This window comes from Lepidochelys kempii, chromosome 8 (assembly GCF_965140265.1).
Source record: "Lepidochelys kempii isolate rLepKem1 chromosome 8, rLepKem1.hap2, whole genome shotgun sequence".
NCBI lineage: Eukaryota > Metazoa > Chordata > Testudines > Cheloniidae > Lepidochelys > Lepidochelys kempii.
In genome coordinates this window covers 16,772,119-16,794,804 of record NC_133263.1, presented here as the reverse complement: position 1 = coordinate 16,794,804, position 22,686 = coordinate 16,772,119, and the positions used below count along the sequence as shown (strand labels likewise).

The following is a 22,686-nucleotide window of genomic DNA, read 5'->3' as shown; positions in this document are numbered from 1 at the left end:
TGGCAATAGGAGTGCATTGTTGGGCCCTATTTGTGTTATGGCACGAAAAAGGAACTTTTTCATGTAATAGGATTCAGAGTAGCAGCCGTGTTAGTCTGTATTCGCAAAAAGAAAAGGAGTACTTGTGGCACCTTAGAGACTAACAAATTTATTTGAGCATAAGCTTTTGTGAGCTACAGCTCACTTCATCGGATGCATGCCTATGTAAAATTTACAGTAAATGTTTCTTGCTACAGTCTCTATTTGTTAGTCTCTAAGGTGCCACAAGTACTCCTTTTCTTCATGTAATAGGAGTTTGCTTACATGAGCAAACAAGTAGGCATGGGAGCTTTGATCTTGCTTATGCTTGAAGACAGCAGCAGCTCCTCTGATCTGGGAGGCACAGTGAGACGATGCAAAGGAAGCACGCTCTGCCCAGGTTCAAAGATAGACAGGTAATAGCGGTGAGTACACTATCAAAATGGTAGCCAAATTGTCTTCTTTAAATGTTTCTCCCTCTTCCCCCCAGGAAAAGGTTAGTCTAAAGAGACAGAATGGTTCCACTAGGGAGTGGAGGCCTTTGTTCACTTCCCAGCTGTGCCACAGACTTTCTGTGAAAGCTTAGACAAGTCACCTGATCCACCCCTGCCTCAGTTTCCTAGCTGTAAAATGAGACTAATAATACTTAACTAACCTATGCAGGCATTGAGGGCAAATGTTGGAGGCTTACTCTGATGGTGGGATCATCTAATTTCATAGTATGGTCACAGACTACCCTGTTATATTTTTTTAATTACATTGGATAATGTCTAAGACCTTTCAGATCATTCACTTCTCCAAACCCTAGCTGCCTTGGCCATCACTGTCATAATTTGAGGCAATGGGGGAACTGTAGCTTCGCCTGTGTATCCAAGCCATTACCTAATCATGGTTCTCCCTCTACCTAAGATCAGAATTGAGGTTCTCTTTCTGTGGCATCTATTACTAATTGCCCCAGCTAACATTTCCGAGACCCAATTCAAGTAATCTTAGATGAAAGAAAGTATTAGAAGTAGAGATAAAATAACCATAATGAAATAAGCCAAGGTCACAGAACACTATGGAAAAGATTTGGTAGGTTGTCTCTAACCTTTGTTAATAAAAGACAGAGTATAAGATGCCTGAAAATCTCATATGACATAAGGTTTTCATTTGTCCGACACACAGTTTGGAAGTTTTTTTATCCCATTTCAGTGCTCAGGTCTCAGAGGTCAATCATTCTAACTGGATTTGCTGTTTTGTACATGCTGGTTTGTCTATTTAAGTTCAAGCATTAAATTTCAATTAGTGTTGGTGAGACTATTATCCACCATATCCTCTCTGGAAAGGAAAGCGTAGATCCTCTACTTAGCGAGAAGGAGAGCTGATAATAGATGGCATCAGTGAGGTGTCTAATGCCTATTTTGCTTCATTTTTCACTAAAAGGGTTAATGGTGACCAGATAATTACACAATAAATGCTAACAAAGGGGAAGGAACGCAGCCTGAAATAGGGAGATAACAGATTTAAAAGAGTATTTAGATAAGTTAGATGTAATCGGAAATTAGTCTAGGGTTCTTGAGCTAGCTGAACCAATCTTGGAACCATTAGAAATTTGAGAATTCATGGAGGATGGGTAAGTTCCCAGAGGACTGGAGAAGGACAAACAGTAATACCTGTCTTTAAAAAGAGGAATAAAAAGAACCTGGGGAATTATATACCAGTCAGCCTAACTTTGATACCTGAATAGATACTGGAACAAATTATTAATCAATTGTAAGCACCTAAAGGGTACTAGTAATAGCTAAGGCTACGTTTTAGTCACAGGTATTTTTAGTAAAAGTCATGGACAGGTTCACAGGCAGTAAACAAAAATTCACAGCCCGTGACCAGTCCATGACTTGTACTATGTACCCCTGACTAAATCTTAGGGAGGGGCGCGGCCCGGGGGCAGCATGGGTGTTTGGAGGGGAGGGCAGCCCAGGGGGGCAAGGATCCCCCACTGGTGCTGGGAGAGGGGTGTTGGCAGGGCTGGCAGGCTTCCTACCCGGCTCTGCACCTCCCCGGAAGCGGCAACATCCCCTTCCCTTAGCTCCTAGGCGGAGATGTGTCCAGGCAGATCTGCGCACTGCCTTCTCCCCAGGTGCTGGCTCTGCAGTTCCCATTGGCCGGGAACCGGGAACGTGCAGGCCACGCCTCCCCCTAGGAGCTGAGGGATGTTGCCACTTCTGGGGAGCCCCGTCCCATTTCCCCCTCTCCCCCCCCCCCCGAGGTAAGCACCACCCAGAGCCCTCACCTCCTCCTGGACCCTGAGCCACTGCCCCCCGCCCCCAAACTGCTGCTGGGGTGGGGGGAGGGGGATGCCCCGGGACTGCCCCAGCAGTGGTCGGTGCGGCTAGCCCAAGGGCTGCCCGAGCTTCTCAGGTGGCCCTCAGGCCAGCCTCACCAGCCGTTGCAGAAGTCACGGAGGTCGTGAAAAGTCACAGAATCCATGACTTCTGTGACCTTTGTGACAAACTCTCAGCCTCAGTAATAGCTAACATAGATTTGTCAAGAACCAATCATGCCAAGTAAACCTCGTTTCCTTCTTTGACTGGGCTACCGTCCTAGTAGATAGAGGGGAAGCTGCAGATGTGATATATCTTGATTTTAGTAAGGCTTATGACACAGTCTCTCATGAAATTCTCATAAGCAAACTAGGGAAATTACTATAAGATTGGTGTAAACCTGGTTGAAAGATTGTATTCAGAGTAGTTATTAATGCTTCTCTGTCAAAGTGGGGGGATGTATCCAGGGAGGACCCACAGGGGCGAGGCCTGTCTGATACTAGTCAATATTTTCATTAACTAATTGGATAACAGAGTAGAGGTGACACCAAGCTGGGAAGGGTTGGTAACACTTTGGAGGACAGGATTAGAATTCTAAATGACCTTGACAAATTGGAGAATTGATCTGAAATCAAGAAGATGAAATCCAGTAAAGACAAGTGCAAAGTACTACTCTTAGGAAGGAACACTCAGATGTACAACTACAAAATGGGGAACATCTGGCTAGGCAATAGTACAGCAGAAAAGGATTTGGGGGTTACAGTGGATCACAAATTGAAAATGAGTCAACAAGCTGCCGGACGCTGAGTTGTGGGATTTGGTGGGGCGAAGTTTTTGCTTTATTACACCCCATGCAGGTTCGGGGCGGCTGAGGAGGCAGTATGTTTCTGTTTAGCTCCCCGGGCTCATCAGTAATCTCCTTGACTCCAGAGAGATTACTGATGAACCCAGGAAGCTGAGTAGCAAATACCACTTCCTTAGCCACATGGGAACCTGCATGGGCATATGAAAAGTTTCTTTGGGAGGAGATGCTTTTCCCTGGGACAGCTTGGGGTCTGGGCTGGGGAGGCACGGCATGGCTGTGGCCGGCCCAAGGCTCCTGGCTGCGGGGGCGCTCAGGACCTCCTCTAGCCAGGGAGGGCGGGAGGGATGCTCGGTGCTTCTCCAGGTGGAAGGGGCTCATGGCTCCAGCCACTAGGCAGTGGCAGGGGTCTTGTGGCTCCAGCTGCAGAGGGGTGGTGGGGCTCTGGCCTCAGGGAACAGAACAGGTGGAGCTGGGGGCTAGCCTCCCCAAAGGAGGGCTCTACTTACCGCCCATGCTCTCCCTCCTAAATCAAGAAAATAGCAGACTATGATTTTGAGTACTTGTGGCACCTTAGAGACTAACAAATTTATTTGAGCATAAGGTTTCGTGAGCTACAGCTCACTTCATTGGCTGCTACTCTGAAACCTATGATTTTGAGGAGGCTGAGATCCTGTCATAGGCTTACTTATGCATCGTACAGTCTTCAGCCACTATGATGATTTAAAGTACTCCAGAGAAGCATTGCAGAAGCAAATGGTGAAAACATCTCACTCAAAGACCATGTGTGAAGAGGTGCAAAGTGGATATTGTCTTAGAAAAAGTGGAGTGTTGAAGTTAGAAAGTGCCAAGTGGTCATGTGTTAATCACAGTTTTAGAAAGGTTTGAATGCTTCTGTAGATGACAGTAGAGACAGATGTTGATAATAGCAGTGGTTCTTTCAGGAACTTTCCTGAATATTGAATTTCCTGGTCCAATCTGTTGATCTTATTGTTAGAAAAATATTTACCATTAGTGAGAAAACAGCCAAATATCAAAGTGAATTCAAAAAGTAACTCCATTCCACGTACATTTTCCTTCATTCTCCTGGATTCTCTGAATGGATAGTTGTATTAAATGGTAACCTTGACCTGTTATTGAAGCTGAAGATTTTCTCCACAGTAGGAAGTGAAGAGGAATCTTTGAGCATGGGGGGGCTTAGTATTAAGTATGACTATCTCAATGAGAAACATTAAGTACCCCAAAGAAAAATATTTCTCAGCCCTGGTCTACACTAGGACTTTAGGTCGAATTTAGCAGCGTTAAATCGATGTAAACCTGCACCCGTCCACACAATGAAGCCCTTTATTTCGACTTAAAGGGCTCTTAAAATAGATTTCCTTACTCCACCCCTGACAAGTGGATTAGTGCTTAAATCGACCTTGCCGGCTCGAATTTGGGGTACTGTGGACACAATTCGATGGTATTGGCCTCCGGGAGCTATCCCAGAGTGCTCCATTCTGACCGCTCTGGACAGCACTCTCAACTCAGATGCACTGGCCAGGTAGACAGGAAAAGAACCGTGAACTTTTAAATCTCATTTCCTGTTTGGCCAGCGTGACAACCTGCAGGTGACCATGCAGAGCTCATCAGCACAGGTGACCATGATGGAGTCCCAGAATCACAAAAGAGCTCCAGCATGGACCGAACAGGAGGTATGGGATCTGATCGCTGTTTTGGGAGAGGAATCCGTTGTATCAGAACTCCGTTCCAGTTTTCGAAATGCCAAAACCTTTGTCAAAATCTCCCAGGGCATGAAGGACAGAGGCCATAACAGGGACCCGAAGCAGTGCCGCGTGAAACTGAAGGAGCTGAGGCAAGCCTACCAGAAAACCAGAGAGGCGAACGGCCGCTCCGGGTCAGAGCCCCAAACATGCCGCTTCTATGATGAGCTGCATGCCATTTTAGGGGGTTCAGCCACCACTACCCCAGCTGTGTTGTTTGACTCCTTCAATGGAGATGGAGGCAATACGGAAGCAGGTTTTGGGGACAAAGAAGATGATAGCTCACAGCAAGCAAGCAGAGAAACCGGTTTTCCCGACAGCCAGGAACTGTTTCTCACCCTGGACCTGGAGCCAGTACCCCCCGAACCCACCCAAGGCTGCCTCCTGGACCCAGCAGGTGGAGAAGGGACCTCTGGTGAGTGTACCTTTTAAAATACTATACATGGTTTAAAAGCAAGCATGTGAAAGAATTACTTTGCGCTGGCATTCGCGGTTCTCCTAGATGTACTCCTAAAGCCTTTGCAAAAGGTTTCTGGGGAGGGCAGCCTTATTGTGTCCTTAATGGTAGGACACTTTACCACTCCAGGCCAGTAACACGTACTCAGGAATCATTGTAGAACAAAGCATTGCAGTGTATGTTTGCTGGCATTCAAACGACATCCATTCTTTATCTCTCTGTGTTATCCTCAGGAGAGTGAGATATAATTCATGGTCACCTGGTTGAAATAGAGTGCTTTTCTTCAGGGGTCACTCAGAGGAGCCCATTCCTGCTGGGCTGTTTGCCTGTGGCTAAACAGAAATGTTCCCCGCTGTTAGCCACAGGGAGGGGGGAGGGTTGAGGGGGTAGCCACGCGGTGGGGGGAGGCAAAATGCGACCTTGTAACGAAAGCACATGTGCTATGTATGTAATGTTAACAGCAAGGATTACCCTGAAAGAGTGTAGCCACTGTTTTATAAAATGTGTCTTTTTAAATACCGCTGTCCCTTTTTTTTCTCCACCAGCTGCATGTGTTTCAATGATCACAGGATCTTCTCCTTCCCAGAGGCTAGTGAAGCTTAGAAAGAAAAAAAAACGCACTCGCAATGAAATGTTCTCCGAGCTCATGCTGTCCTCCCACACTGACAGAGCATAGACGAATGCGTGGAGGCAAATAATGTCAGAGTGCAGGAAAGCACAAAATGACCGGGAGGAGAGGTGGCGGGCTGAAGAGAGTAAGTGGCAGGCTGAAGAGAGGGCTGAAGCTCAAATGTGGCGGCAGTGTGATGAGAGGAGGCAGGATTCAATGCTGTGGCTGCTGGCGGACCAAACCAGTATGCTCCAGTGTATGGTTGAGCTGCAGCAAAGGCAGCTGGAGCACAGACTGCCACTGCAGCCCCTGAGTAACCAACCGCCCTCCTCCCCAAGTTCCATAGCCTCCACACCCAGACGCCCAAGAACGCGGTGGGGGGGCCTCCGGCCAACCAGCCACCCCACCACAGAGGATTGCCCAAAAAAAAGAAGGCTGTCATTCAATAAATTTTAAAGTTGTAAACTTTTAAAGTGCTGTGCTTAAAGTGCTGTGTGGCATTTTCCTTCCCTCCTCCACCACCCTTCCTGGGCTACCTTGGTAGTCATCCCCCTATTTGTGTGATGAATGAATAAAGAATGCATGAATGTGAAGCAACAATGACTTTATTGCCTCTGCAAGTGGTGATTGACGGGAGGAGGGGCGGGTGGTTAGCTTACAGGGAAGTAGAGTGAACCAAGGGGCGGGGGGTTTCATCAAGGAGAAACAAACAGATCTTTCACACCGTAGCCTGGCCAGTCATGAAACTGGTTTTCAAAGCTTCTCTGATACGTACCGCGCCCTCCTGTGCTCTTCTAACCGCCCTGGTGTCTGGCTGCGCGTAACCAGCAGCCAGGCGATTTGCCTCAACCTCCCACCCCGCCATAAACGTCTCCCCCTTACTCTCACAGATATTGTGGAGCACACAGCAAGCAGTAATAACAGTGGGAATATTAGTTTCGCTGAGGTCTAAGTGAGTCAGTAAACTGCGCCAGCGCGCCTTTAAACGTCCAAATGCACATTCTACCACCATTCTGCACTTGTTCAGCCTGTAGTTGAACAGCTCCTGACTACTATCCAGGCTGCCTGTGTACGGCTTCATGAGCCATGGCATTAAGGGGTAGGCTGGGTCCCCAAGGATACATATAGGCATTTCAACATCCCCAACAGTTATTTTCTGGTCTGGGAATAAAGTCCCTTCCTGCAGCTTTTGAAACAGACCAGAGTTCCTGAAGATGCAAGCGTCATGTACCTTTCCCGGCCATCCCACGCTGATGTTGGTGAAACGTCCCTTGTGATCCACCAGAGCTTGCAGCACTATCGAAAAGTACCCCTTGCGGTTTATGTACTCGCCGGCTTGGTGCTCCGGTGCCAAGATAGGGATATGGGTTCCGTCTGTGGCCCCACCACAGTTAGAGAATCCCATTGCAGCAAAGCCATCCACTATGACCTGCACATTTCCCAGGGTCACTACCCTTGATATCAGCAGATCTTTGATTGCATGGGCTACTTGCATCACAGCAGCCCCCACAGTAGATTTGCCCACTCCAAATTGATTCCCAACTGACCGGTAGCTGTCTGGCGTTGCAAGCTTCCACAGGGCTATCGCCACTCGCTTCTCAACTGTGAGGGCTGCTCTCATCTTGGTATTCATGCGCTTCAGGGCAGGGGAAAGCAAGTCACAAAGTTCCATGAAAGTGCCCTTACGCATGCGAAAGTTTTGCAGCCACTGGAAATCGTCCCAGACCTGCAACACTATGCGGTCCCACCAGTCTGTGCTTGTTTCCCGAGCCCAGAATCGGCGTTCCACAGCATGAACCTGCCCCATTAGCACCATGATGCATGCATTGGCAGGGTCCATGCTTTCAGAGAAATCTGTGTCCATGTCCTGATCACTCACGTGACCGCGCTGACGTCGCCTCCTCGCCCGGTATCTCTTTGCCAGGTTCCGGTGCTGCATATACTGCTGGATAATGCGTGTGGTGTTTAATGTGCTCCTAATTGCCAAAGTGAGCTGAGCGGCCTCCATGCTTGCCTTGGTATGGCGTCTGCACAGGTAACTCAGGAAAAAAGGCGCGAAACGATTGTCTGCCCTTGCTTTCACAGAGGGAGGGAGGGAACGGGGGCCTGACGATATGTACCCAGAACCACCCGCGACAATGTTTTAGCCCCATCAGACATTGGGATCTCAACCCAGAATTCCAATGGGCAGCGGAGACTGTGGGAACTGTGGGATAGCTATCCACAGTGCAACGCTCCGGAAGTCGACTCTAGCCTCGGTACTGTGGAAGCGCTCCGCTGAGTTAATGCACTTGGAGCATTTTCTGTGAGGACACACACACTCGAATATATAACCGATTTCTAAAAAAACGACTTCTATAAATTCGACCTTATTCCGTAGTGTAGACATACCCTCATTTTCCAAGGTGTGTGGAGGGAGGGGGAGGAAATAATCTTAGAATAATGTTAGAAATTACCTTCCATGCATGATTTCTCTCTCTTATTTGAGCAGTGCTTTGTAGGTGATTCTGCAAGGAGGAAAAGGGATACAGTTTATAACCTATTCTTAAAAATGTGCAAAATTAGCAAATTAATGAGTATTCGTTATTTATGGGATGATTTAAAACTATGAATTGTGTATTCATGATTTCTTCATGCTGATATTTTGACTCTAACAAAGAAAGACTCCCTGTGCAGTGAACAAAAGTGAACTATAATAAAAGTAATCTCCTGGGTTAGGGTATTATCCTTCTCCCATTTCAAGTAAATGGCATAGTTCCCATTGACTTCAAAGGTTTTGGATCCACACCCTTAAAGAAACTTCTCCTTTGCATACAGTTTGCCAAAATGGTCACTTTAAGTTGTCTGTGTTTCAGACAGAAGTTACAGTCTGGGGCTTGAAGGATGGACAGGGGGTTAGGTGTAAGAAAATCAACAAATGATATCATTAGAAAACCAAAATAGACTTGAATAAAAAATTTACATCTCTATTTTCCCCATTAGTTATTTATGTGGAAAGTTCTGTTGGTTCCATAACACTAATCAAAGCTGCCTGTAATTATTGAGCCCTGCTACTAAACATGTTTGCTTCCCCGTCTTCTGAGTTCAGTTATTATTTGGTGTTATCAAGATGCGTTGAGCTTTATTTTTATTTTGCTTAATACTTTCCAAATCCATTTAAAAAAAAATCATGATACACAGATTTAGCTTTTAACTGTTTGATCTTATTTCATTTTTCTCTGACAAGAACTTGGGCTTGTTTTTATTAATCATTTGATAAACAAGCATGTGGATTTACCTCCACATGGGATTTTTGCTTGTTTTTATTAGTCTGTTTTGATAAAGAATCCTACTTTCTTATTCTACATTGCAATCTTTTGTTTAGATGTTCTAAATAATTCTGCATTTTGCTGCTCGTTGTTGTTTGTCTCAATAGAATCTGTTTCTGACTAGTTTGTACTCTTTCTGCTCATGGATTTTAATTTTTCTCAGCCAAATTTCCACATGTTCGCTAACTGCGAATCTATAGATATTGACATTAATCCCATAAAAGAGAAATGTTGTCAAACTCTTTCGTAGTGTAAGCTTGTCATGGTTCTGCTAAATTTTCTTTCCTTATTATTTTTGCAGATAGCCCAAAGGATAATAATAATAATAATAATTTATATATATATATATATATATATATATATAATATTATAATAATTTATTAAACTATCTCTTGCTGATAACCCTGAGACAAACACTCTTGTGTTTGGACAAGAGACACTGAGCCTGTCAGCAAAGATTTCTGAATGTAAATTTTCAAAAAAACACACATTAACTACAGTTTAGTTTTCTACAAGAATGTTAGGTAAAGTGGGAGGTTAGAAGTAGAGACATTTGTGAATTATACTTTCTAGCATTTAAGGTTGACCTAAAGTGGTGGTCCCAACAGGTTAACTGTTCCCTAGTAAAGGATACAAAGGACCAGCTGCAGCAAAGGCCGCCTATTTGTTCTCCAGCGGTTTTTCTATGTATTATTATTAGTTGTAGTATTAGTATTATTTATTTATTATTATTTGTTTGAAAGCCTCTGTTTGAAAGTTGTTTGGCTGCGAAGAAAATCTTCAAAGCATGAATCAAGTATAACTGATGCAGCAATATCTGCTGGAGAGCCTGGTGTGAATTGTCCCATTCATTTAGCTGATGCTCACTCGGATGCAAATGGGATATTTTAATTGTTTCACATCTCATTAAAATGTGTAAGAAAGGAGAAGTGGTATGAAGATTTATAAGTGTATTATAAAGTGGAGGCAGGCTGATGTAGGACTAGCTTAGGCAGAGAGGAGGGGGAAAATGAGGCTGAAGATGCATAAATTAAGATGGGCAGGCCTTTAACAACTCATGGAATGGGCAGTGGCACTTAATCGGGTTTTATTCCTGAAACTCCGTTTTCAACAGTTTGGGAAATACCGATTTAAAGCAATATTTAAAAAAAAGAAAAAAGAGTTGAGGATTTTACAAAGTATGGGGGACTTAGGGTAGAAGATTAAAGAGCAACAGGGTCTCTCTCACTCCTCCAACTCCCCCTCTTCCCCATTAGGGATATCTGGGAACCCTAGTATTGTTAAATATCTTAGTTTAAGCTCCTGGATTGAGTGGGTCCATTACTTCTATTAATATAGGGGTTAATTTTCAGTATGGATTAAAATCTAGAAAGCTGTAGGAATTTCCACCTGCTGACTAAGATGTGAAGTTCCATCATGAATTTCTGTGATTAATTAGTAGCCTGGAAAAAGAATATTGTTTTTGTTGAATTTCTTGAATCATGACTCTGATATAAGCAATACAACATTTTAATACCTGCATATCACTGGGTACATAATCTGTAACAAAGATGATAGATTTAACAGGTCTAAATGCAAAATATACTATGTAAATACATTACTGAAGTTACTTAACATACGTGACTCCTCTTCTGACTATGACATGGTTTTCCAAGAAGTATGACTGAAATTTCTTCCCTCCTGTTTGTTTTTTAGCCCTGGAGTGAGATCTGATGTAAGCTCTTCTCCATCCACCACCTCAACAGCAACAGGACCACCTCCCAAGCTTTGCCTGGTCTGTTCTGATGAAGCCTCTGGATGTCATTATGGTGTCCTAACTTGCGGCAGCTGCAAAGTATTCTTCAAAAGAGCTGTGGAAGGTAGGATGTGTTTTGAGAGTTTATTATCTGTTAAAAATTATAAAACATATGTACAACCTAATGCCTCTGCAGGCATCCTTGCTACTTCCTAGAATCCTATGGGAAATTAACTATTTCTTCTACAAATGCTGACCTCATGTGTATTCCACTGTGGGTACACGTGTACGCCATGTGCCCAGAGTCAGAGAATTTTGAAAGTAGTGTCTGTTGGTCTGCTCATGTACCCTCACTGTCCTCTGTGCCTCCAACTGTGGAGGTAAAGACCAGAGCTGACCAACCACTTCTCCAGTTCCTTCTTACCACCGTGTGACCTACGTCAGATCCTCCAGCATCCGGATCTTTGTCTTCCTTTGTTCTTTAGTCTGTAAAAATATATAGTAAATAGTTTTGAATTTTACTCAATAGTTTTAGCTAAGTTTTATAGTTAAGTAATTCCCCGTCTTGGGGAATTATCCTTGTGTACCACGTTAAGGGTGCTGTACTACATTCAGGCCTGTACACTTCAAGATCTGTACTTGTTGCCCATGCTCCTTCTTAGTCAGTGATGACCATCAGTGCTGCCTGTCCTGCCATGGGGAAGCTTGTGTCATGGCACGGTGCAGTGTCTGGTACACTTTTCCCAGTAGTACCAGGAAGTGCAGGAATTTGTCTTAAGAAGCACTTAACGGAGAAAGCTAAGAGATCACAGTCGGATCTGGGCTGGGGGACCTTTCCCCCAACCCCATTCAGCAGCTTGACTCAGCAAGGATTGCACTTCCTGCCATGAGGTCTGAGTTAGGCAAGGGAATCTACTCCCACAGACCCCATCGGGGTCTTGTCAAGAAGGCAGGAAGCATTCTCATAAACATGAGAGCAAATCCTCCTCCAGGTCCACTTCTAAGAAGTTGGATATAACCCTGCATAAGTTGATTTGGAGAGACAGGACCCCTCACACTCCAGGGACAGCAGAGTCTCATGCTCCACCTGATGACATTTTTGCTCTCCTTGATCCCCCAATTTCCTTAAGGGAGGAGTGTGTTCCCCATCCCATTGTCCAGCCATGGTTTCCTTCCAGCTGAACCGTCAGTACCACTGATGGATCCAGAATTGGCATTTTCTCTCTCAGTAGATTCTGAACCCCTGAGGAACTGATGTCTCCTCCTCTGAGGACAGGGGACCTGAGGACAGGGGACCTGGACTAGTCTGGAGCCAACCTCCACCTCAGCACCTGCCTCACAGCTGTTGGTACCCCAAGCTGTGGGCACCTCCACAAACACACTTTGACTTGTTTTACTGGCCATGTTGGGGCCGTACCACCCTGCAGAGTTGACGTGATCCGCTAGGGAGTCAGTTCACCATTCCCCTGCAAGAGGACAGCCAGAGCTTCCATCTGACCCCATGGAAGCGGGAGGATTATGAGCCATATCCAGCAATTCTTCTGGTACCGACAAGACTGTCATCATCTATGGATGAAGCAGTTTCTCCAATATCTTCTCCCATACATATCCCTAGTGACCATAAGCAGTTCCAGGAACTGTTATGTAGGATGGTAGTGGCACTGCAGATCTCCCTTGAGGAAATTCAGGATCCCCAACATAAACTCCTGGACATCCTACAGGCTTTTGGATCCAGCCAAATAGTGCTTCCTGTTAATGAAGCCATTCTGGAACCAGCAAGAGCAGTCTGGTGTACCCCAGCCACTAGTGCCGTACCCCTAAGAGAGCAGAAAAATGCTATTGTCTTCTCATTCTACAACTAATTCTTTGGTTATCCAGTTTGCTATGGAGACTTCTAGACAGCAATACCCTAAGTCTACTCTGGTTGACAAAGCAGGTAAACACCTAGATTTATTGGGAAGGAAGGTCTTCACTTCTTCTAACCCTCAGTTCAGAATAGCCAATTACCAAGCACTGTTGCCTAAGTATGATTACCTGAAATATTCCAAATCCATGGACTTCATCAACAAGTTTCCTTAACACGACAGCTCCATTCCACGCTCTCATTGAGGAAGGCAAGTCGGTTGCCAGGATCAGTGGTAGAAGCAGCAGAGACACCTTCAAGATAAATGGCAATAGCCATTGTCATGTGCCTTGAATCATTGCTTCACGCTTCGGGGTTTCTCAGAGAGATCCAGAACACTGTGGAGAACCTGCCCTTGGATGAAACCCATCTCTAACCAAAAGATAGATGGGTCCTTACACATTCTAAAGGATTCCAGGGCCACCTTCCTCTCCCTGGGAACATATATAGTGGCCCCAAGAGAAAATTCCACAGGCAATCAACCACTTTACCACCAGCAGCCTTGTAAGCCACCATGTAAGGGGCAGTGGGTTCAGAAGTCCTGTTTCCCTGCACCTTCTGCCAGCCTGAGCATCAGCATCATCCTGCCCCCAGCCAAATGAACATTTTGACAGGCGTTCAAGAGCTGCAAATGTATGACATCACCAACTGCTGATTCCCACACATCCTAGCACTCTTTTTCCAGACCTGGAGTGAAATAACAATGGACAAGTGTCTGTTAATCTTCATCCATTCCAATTATGCAATTTAATTTACCCTATTGCTCTCTCCAAATCCTTCATTCCTGCCCCTTTTCAGGGGCCATTCTAATGAGGAGATTCTCAAATAAGAAATAGAGTCCTCCTTACAGCAAGAAGCAATAGAGCGGGTTCCTCTTGAGCACCAAGGAAAGGGTGACACGTCTTTTGGGACCAGGGCTGTCCCTACCCATATGCAAAGTATGCAGCTGCATAGGGCACCAGGAAATTTGGGGCACCAAATTTTCTGGTGCCCTGTGCAGCTGCATGCTGCTCCAGCCCCTGCCCCACCTCTTTCCCATGGCCCCTGCTCCACCCCCACCTGCCCCCACTCCACCCCTTCCCAAAAGCTCCCGCCCTGCTTCTCCCCACTCCCACCCCCAATGAGGACTGCTACAGGGCTGGGCCTGCCCTTACCAGCAGTGGGAAGTGCAGTGACCCGGCCCCAGCCGCACTGCTGGTGAGTGCTGGGGGGTGGGGTTCCCCCCTACCCCCCCCAAGCTAGCCCCGGCCCCCTGGGGGTGCTGCTTAGGGCCCAAGAATAGCTAGGGATGGCCCTGTTCGGGACAGTGGTTCTTCAAATAGCTGTGCCACTAGTATCCTCCTCCTATTTGAGTACTGCTTATCAGTCACCTGCAGTGGAATAGACATAGGAACCAGCAATCAAAGAAGAAGAGAAAGTTACTTACCGTATCGCAAGTGAAGATTCTTTGAGGTCTGTGGTCCCTATCTATATTGCACTACCCACCCCCTCCTTCACCTCTGCATTCTTCAATTTGTGGGAGTGAAAGAACTGGAGAGATGCTCAGTCTGCTCTACCTTCATGGTTGGAGCCATGAGGAGAGTGAGGATGTATACATGAGCCAAGTGACGCTGCTTTCAGAATTCTCCAGCTCTGGGTGCATGAAGCACGTGCATACCCACAGTGGAATACATATGGAGACTACCCATCTTGAGAAATTTCCAATTACTGTAAAGTAAGTAACTTTCTCATATCTAGACTATGTTCCTAGTAAAAAAAAAAAAAATTGATAGTGGTGTGAGTACCTAAAGCATGGAGTACATGTACATTTATATAATACACCCATTCACTGAGAGTGTGAGAGGGTTTATTGTTATCTTTGCTTGGTATCATTTATTTTTGTTTGCTTTTCTTTCATTGGTTGTGTTGTTGGTGTCATTTTTATGTAAATTGTGTGTGTTAATATGTGATAAAACTTATATAGGGCATGTGATTTTGAAGGTCAAAGTTTAAGTAGACTGTATGCCAGCTATGTGTGACATCCTATATGGAAATTGATAAGTTTATCTTAAACAATCCCATAATAGTATTATAGCAGTTTTACAACATTTGCTGTAAACAATTATGCTCATCAACCTGTTATATTCTATAAATGGGTGTATGTATTTTTTGAGATCACTAGATGACAGCATTGTGATAAACGACTGTCAAGGTTTCTCCCTGATCTAAGTAGTAGTAAAGCAACAATTTAAAAAAAAAGAGAGAGAAGATATGAGCTTACAATGTGTAAGGCAGCTCAACCCTTCTTCCCCCTCCCCCAGCACCAATATGATTTTGGGGTGCATACACAAGCATTATGAAATGGACCAGGTTCTGCCTCCTTATATGACCAGCAGAAAGATGTGGGCAAGTTGCAGTTGTTGGGGAAGATTTTTTTTTAATTAAAAGCTTACCATAATTCTCACACCCTAAGCTACATAATGTCAGTCTTGCCTTGGAAGAATCATGCTAGCTCCTAAAGGGCAGATGAAAAGGTTTGGTGTCTGATGTCTCTTGCTTGCAGCAATCCTTACTCATTTTGAGATGAATCATCCTAGCTGGCTACCCATCTTTCACAAACAACGCCAACATGGGGGGACATTATTCTCAACCAAAATATCTCTAAGGGCTTCTCCCCGGAAAACAGTGGGATACAAATTTGTTTCATACAGGTATGTGGGGCTTTGGTCCTTGAAATTAAATGTGTAGGCAAAGCAGCTCCCAGCTCTTTTTGTGATATAATGGGAAGCTTTTATGAAAACCTGAGGTTATTCAGAATTATCAGAAAAGCCATCTTGCAGTCCTGGCTCCTGCCAGACACTATAGGAAGGAATACAGATTTTTAGAAAGTTGAAGCAGTCTCTGAAGTATAACAGGAAAAAATATCACTTTGCAAGTGGTAGCTAGAACAAGGGCTAAGGCGACATCACTAGCTGCTATCAGTTGCCTCAGAGCTATCCGCGTGGCCTCCAGTCAGCCCTGTCTGGAATTAGACCCCCAATTGATGTCAGAGTCTTTTATTTTGGGAGCATATGGCTACCTATAGCTTTGGTAAAAACTGTTGTCACTGGACATTGTCCAAAGGGGATATTCTGTGGAGGTGTGCAAGGATCATAGGAACAACTTTGTTCTATTCCCAGTCTCTAGCAACCCCATAGAAATGTCAGGACCTGAATGAAACTACCCATCATCTACTTCACATCAGAGACATACAGCCTATTCCACATGCTGTTTTTAGCCACAGATAATCAGGAGCACACATAGCAGAGCTCTGTCTGATACATCTGAATAAGTTCCTAAAGGAGGCTTATCTCCATTTCCCATTGTACTGTTCCATAGACAGTTCTTCTGGTGTGCATATGGATGGTAGCTTTTGTGGAGGCTGGGGGTGGCTTCCCAAATTTGATTCACCTTTATCTGTCCCAAAGGGCAATTTTTCTTATCATCGTTCTGTACAGAGAGAAAAAGTAGAAACACACCCAGAGTAATAAATTTTCTGGAGTATTTCCTATATTGATATCTGCTACACAGCCATCAATACATACATTCACCAACTTCTACATATTTATCATACAGTCTTTTGTCAGTGCCATTTTTTGGCAGAAAACTTCTCAATGTCTTCGTGCCAAAGGGAAGAAGATAGAGGATATATGTAAAATTTCCTTTCTTCAGATAATAAGGTCCACAGATCTAGCCCACACTGGAAACAAATGGATCATCCAGAATAAAGATGGAAATTGAAACCCAAAGACTTGGATTTGTTTCATTAAGAAGAATATCCCATTCTCTCTGCCAAAGGAGAGATTATGCTTTTTTTCCCTCAAAGAATATTTAGCCCAATCCATAATTTAGGAAACTAGAATGGAATTATTCTGGCTGTGGAAGTTCTCTCAACTGACAGCAGCTTCTCTGGGTGAGGCATTCCTCTTCTGCCAGTGACTGACAGGTCTGGTTCTGCCTTTGAGCTGCAAGCAGGCTGAAATATCCATTATAACTGATCTGTGGACTTTACTGCCTGAAGACAGGAAACTTTCAGGTAAGCATGGAATTTTCCTGGTATGGATTGCAGCATAACGGGATTGGGCCCACAGTTTGAGGATGTGACAGATTGCTGTAGATCTGTACTAAGTTATGTCACCTAATTTTGTTTTTTGACTTCCATTTTATATCAGTCCTTGTGTCCTCTATTGGGATCCAGCTTGAACTGGTATATGTGTAGCTTGTTTTTAATGTATAAAACGGCCGGAAAAGGAGGAGGTATTTCTTACCTGGTGGAGAGCTGACATTAGGAAGAGTCATCCAGACTGATTTGCAACTAAATATAGCCTTTTATGGTATATTTGGTGGTTCTTTTTGCTAATCAGGCAGATACACTATATATAGCTTAACGTATATTTATTCAGATTCTTAATTTTTATTACTTTTATTTTGCAAGAAAATGATGAATAATACACTTCTTATTTACCAGATGATGATTCATTTTTTTACTCGTGCTTTGTGTCAAGTTCTATTTGGATGGAAATTCAATTTAAAATGCACAAAACCAGTATTTTAATATTGATTGATTATTTAAATGAAACTACCTAAAGATGTTCCACATGCATTAGAAGAAAGTTATCAAAACATGTTTTATATTTAAAACTAATTGATTTATTAAGCAAAGGAAGTATGATCTATAGTTAGTGAATTGAACTGATTATTTCTGTTCATCATGTCCTTAAAGATTTTAGAACTAGCAAATCTCATCCTCTCAACTAGTCATGGAACTCAACTAGTTGAATAAACTGAAATGAAGAAAATCCTCTTTCTGGATCTGCAGAAGAGGTTACTGCTGTTGAAAGCTGGTTTAGCACGTCATAAACTCTAGGTTCAGGTGCTTAGGGAGTGATTTCCACCAGTTCAGCAGTCTGACTTTTAAAAAAAGCTTGGCAGCAAACATGTACTGCTTAATATTTTTTATTTAATTTAAATTGTTTTAATAGATTATACTAAGTTTAGGCCTTAACAGAGGTTGTTATAATTTCAAATGTAATTTTAAGTAGGTTTATTTTTTTTAAATATTTAATTTAAATTAAAAAATCCGATATACAAAACATTAAAAATCAGCCATTTTTATCCATCCTGCTGCCAAGAGGGGAGAGTGTTCCTGAGTGACCCAGAGCTATTAATAGGGATGAGTCACTATCCAGACCTAGGGAGCTTTGGAGCATATGGTCATCAGTGGTTGGATCTCCTCACAACAGACTCGTATCCATTCAGAGGATGGAACTGGACTGGGTTGTGACAGAGAACTTCCTTGTGCAAAGCATATTTAGTAGCTCCTGTATTGTAAACCTAGAAGAGCAGGGCCATATTGTGAAAAGTGCTCTGCACCCAGTGGTTGCCGTTGTTCTCAACAGGGGGAATCAGGATTCCATGCCCTTTTGAAAATCTGGCCCACAGGGTTGTGTGCTCGTTTCAGTTTTTGGAAGCTGCTTTAAGAAGGGAAGTTTAATTAGCAGTTTTAGCTATGTGACACTCCTGAATGAACTGTGGTGGGATAAGATATGACATGACAGGCCCTGTAATTTAAACTTTTAAATGTCATTAAGGGAGTAAAGGTCTTTATTTGCTGCAGTTTTAATACCTTCCATTTGTAATCCTTGAGGATTACTGTATTTTAATGAAATAATCTTTATCCTTGTACAGTTTGGTTAAATGGTATACCTATCAGAGTCCTTATTTGTAAGTATACAAGAAACTCACAAACACTGCATCTCCTTTTTAGAGGATTCCAATAACAGTGATAATTATTATATAGTTACATCATTGTAACACTTCATAACACATTTATATAGACTTAAAAGAAACTTGATCCCTGCTGCAATGCTCGGCATTGACAAAGAGAGGGTAGAGGAGAGGCAAATAGGTTGAGAAGTCCTGATATTCTCTTCAATTGAAAATAAGGTAGTGGAAAAGGGTGTGAAGGAGACTGGTGAATACTCAAATGGAACAAGTGAGTTTTGAGGAGGGATTCAAAGGAGAATGAGTATACTGAAAGGCAGGGCCGGCTCCAGGCACCAGGAAAGGAAGCAGGTGCCTGGGGCAGCCAATAGAAAGGGGCAGCACTCCGTCTGTCATCAGGGTGGCACTTCCAAGTCTTCGGTAGCGGGCCCTCAGTCCCTCTCTTCCTCTTCAGCGGCACTTCGGCGGCACCTCAACCAGGCTTGGTGGTGGTTTTTTTTCCTTCGCGGCAAAAAAGCTGGAGCAAGCCCTGCTGAAAGGTGGGGAGGAGTGTCATTTCCGGAGAAGGGAGCAGCGTGAGAAAAGGCACACAAGCAAGAGTGGGAAGGTGCTGGAATCTCAAAAGAGACAGAATCAGGAAATTATATTGTGACTGTTTCGTGGGCGTCAGCAGATTTGTTTGGTCTGTTCTGATATCCAGAAGCAGCATGCCTGCAGTGTGGTTTGTAAAGCAAGAGTGGTTAGATCAACAACAACCTTTCACTGCTCCCATCATGGTCTAATATAGTCCTCAGCACTACATTTGAAGCATTCATATCTGTGGTAAGCGCTTTTAAAAACTTTCCAATTTGTTCTCTAATCATTAGCTACCTTTACCACTGTATTGCCTCAACTGCCATTGTTTAGTTACAAAGGTGACTGAAAAGGTTGGTGTTTTTTATACAACCCTATACCTTTGCATAGCTTCCAGGCTCGCATGAAGCAGAGCAGTGTGCAATCACCTTACTTCCATTCACCACAAAATGTTAATGGGGGGACAGAGGTCTACAACACCATAGAAGCAATGGAGCATTCCATCTAAAAAAGGAATGATGGCTAATCACTAATGGTAGTGTACATAAGCACCATAAGTGGTACCATGTGTCAGGAAAAGAGGAGCAGCTCCTAAAGACTACCTACCTGGAACATCATTTGTAATTGTTCTGCAATATTCATATTCTGAATTTCAGCATCTCTGTGAGAAAGCAAGAAAAATTACTCTTTTTTCATTTTATTGCAGTGATTGGTATTTCTTTCTACTTAGTTGATCTGCAGTGTCCATTTGTGTATCTATATATACACATACTTACATACATATTTGTTAATGAGAACAAGTGTCCTGGTTGTGATGTCCATTTACTACTTTCATTCTGGATGGAACTTAGTGCCTGAAGGTCCCTGTTGCTTCCTCTTCTCCAAATAGAAGATTTTTGGAGCTTGTACAAAACTGAATGAAAAAAGCTCCCTATGAATATCAAGAAATCAGTGAGCTACCTAAGGAAGTAAGCCTGAGTGAAGCCACTGTAATAGTCTTTGTACCCCACCTTCACAGCCAATTACACAAATTGACCTGACGCACTCCTTAATCAAACTTTTTTGCTACTAAGCAGGCGGTTTTCACTGCTCAAATAATCAGGGAAAAGTTGAATGTTTATTTTCACCTTAAAAAATTCCCAGACTGCCCTCCCATAGGTGAAGTATCTGTTGTCCCAGAAACTTGGCATAGAATCAGCAGACTTTAAATGCTAGCCAATTAAATGAGTGTGAATTCAATCTATTTCCTGTACCCTTGATTCATTCTCAGAGTTGTAAAAGAGTTTTTATAATGAAATTACCTCTTTAGTGTTATCATACTACAGTAGGGCTTTCAGTTACTTCATTAAACAATTTGTGCCAATTTTGAATTAAACAGACTGGAATAGCCTCTGCCTGCTTCATGGGTGGGGTGATAATGGTGATACATTGTAGCAAAAAAATATTAAATTCACAGGTATTTTTAGAAAACTTGCTGAATCCCTAATGCAAAGGTAAAAAGCTTTCTTCTGTTTCCCACTTATATTCTGCAGTAGTTGAATGCTATGTGAAAATTGCCAGGACAGTGATCAGGACTGTAATAATCCATTAGAGCAAAAGTTGGATTCAGTTCTTACTCAATAGGTATGAGATTTTAGAATTACCATTTAATCAGCCTATGTATCAGTGGCATTAGACCAGATGAAGAGAGACCTGCTTCTGGAGTCTATTTTAGTTTTCAAACTGGAGAAGAAGCTGTCCTTTGATGACAATTATTTCTGAACAGGAAAAGATCTTTAGAAAATTAGTCACAGTTAAAACAGTTAAAACTCATTAATATATACTCTAGTGTTCCTCCTGTTTTAACTCTGCTGAGAAATCCATCATGGAGAGCAGCAACTCTTTAAGTTATGTAGTTCAATTTTCTAGGCTTCCAAGGTCAGCTTAGTTTTGGTTCCATAAAAATACCAAGGGATTTAGTCTGTCCACTTCACAAACTCTATCCAAGGAGCTCTTCCTCCATGTTTTAAAAGTGGTAAAATCAGTATATTCTGAAGAATTTATAAATGAACACTCTCAAATTGGCCTTTCTGGCAGTTGGCCTTGGTGCTGTCTGGCTTCTCATAATCTCAGAAATGCAGAATTACATATTGCTGTTTCTGAAATCTTATTTTCCTATAAGCAGTAGAGATAGATATTTTAAAGTGAACTGCTTTATGAATGTTTATTTTTTATTGTAATTCTCAAATTTCTCTCAAGGGGGCTATATGGTGCATTTAGACTGTTTGATAATTTCCTCTTGCCTCTAACTTTCCATACTATCATCTGATAATTTTAATATTTAGATATTTTTGTGACTTTATAAAAAGCATTATAAAGAATTTGAGGAGATTCAGTAGAGGATGACTTGTGATAAATTTAAGAGAAAAATCCCACCTAAATTGGTCATAAAGAAACAGAATTTTTAAACATTTATTTGTATTGAGTTCTTCATATGTCTTGCCTAGGAAATGTGCATGGTGATGGGGAATTGTGGATACTGATATACTATATTATAGACTATAATAAGTCTGCTAAAAATGAGGTGCAGTGATTCAGTACATTATATACTTCCCAATTTCTTAACTCTAAAACCAAAATTAACTGGACAAATATACCCACTATTTTAACTGGACATATTTTCTTTTTGTGTAAATACAGGACAGCACAATTATCTATGTGCTGGAAGAAATGATTGTATCATTGACAAAATTCGAAGAAAAAACTGTCCGGCCTGTCGTTACCGGAAATGTCTTCAAGCTGGCATGAATCTAGAAGGTAACTTAAAATACTTGAATGGATTGTTTCTCTGAACCCCTAACAAGGATCATTTGGTTTTATCATGTAAGCAGGCATCTGAGCAGTGCCTTAAAATGTTCAAAATAGTTATTCATTATTTTATGGTATAACCCCACATCCTTGTTGGCAAAAATTAAGATTTTCTTTGTGCACTGCTTCTAATCTTTCCTTCTCTCCTACAACAGCTATATCTCTTACCATACTTGTCTTTTAACAATCCACTGGTATGAACCAATGTCCTGTTTTTATTCACAGACAGAACACATGCACAAAAATTAGGACATTTCTTTCCCCCACCCACACACACAGATATCTCTTGCCCTCTTTCCTTCACTGAATCTCAGACAGCAGGAACCTAGCTATGGGTGAGATGTGGAAAGTATCCTACATATCCCATATCACTTAGGAATATGATGTGCCATTTGAAAACTCAAATGAAGAAAAGATCAAGGACAGAGAACTGAAATGAAGTAGATTTGTGCTTCCAAAATTGAAGGAAGGGAAAGTCTGGGTGGAGAGAGTCAGCCTTCTGTGTAGGCAGTGGAAAATTAATACTTATTTTGGTCCTTAAAAACCTTGTGCCAAATTTTCTGGAAAATATACCATTAACAGATACACACGTACTAGTGTGGGTTGCTTTGTGTTAAGTCAT

The 22,686-nt window shown here is 42.8% G+C and overlaps 2 protein-coding genes across 3 annotated transcripts in view; both read left to right on the top strand.

The window, feature by feature from the left end:
* Positions 1-22,686, top strand: part of NR3C1 (nuclear receptor subfamily 3 group C member 1) — a 160,611-nt gene that overhangs the window by 94,302 nt on the left and 43,623 nt on the right. For both annotated transcript variants that reach the window (XM_073355716.1, XM_073355717.1), the window contains exons 3-4: positions 10,960-11,123; positions 21,897-22,013. In XM_073355716.1, the coding sequence (XP_073211817.1) occupies positions 10,960-11,123; positions 21,897-22,013 (281 nt within the window). The remainder of the gene's footprint in view (positions 1-10,959; positions 11,124-21,896; positions 22,014-22,686) is intronic.
* LOC140916495 (uncharacterized) lies at positions 3,492-6,905 on the top strand. Its single transcript, XM_073358154.1, has 2 exons — positions 3,492-5,304; positions 5,892-6,905. Exons 1-2 carry the CDS (start codon positions 4,743-4,745, stop codon positions 6,020-6,022), a joined length of 693 nt encoding a protein of 230 aa, XP_073214255.1. The 5' UTR covers positions 3,492-4,742; the 3' UTR covers positions 6,023-6,905.

Coding starts and splice junctions, on each gene's coding strand:
- LOC140916495 (XM_073358154.1), top strand. CDS start 4,743: ATGCAGAGCTCATCAGCACAGGTGACCATGATGGAGTCCCAGAATCAC. Junction 5,305..5,891: donor AGGTGGAGAAGGGACCTCTG/GTGAGTGTACCT, acceptor TTTCTCCACCAG/CTGCATGTGTTTCAATGATC.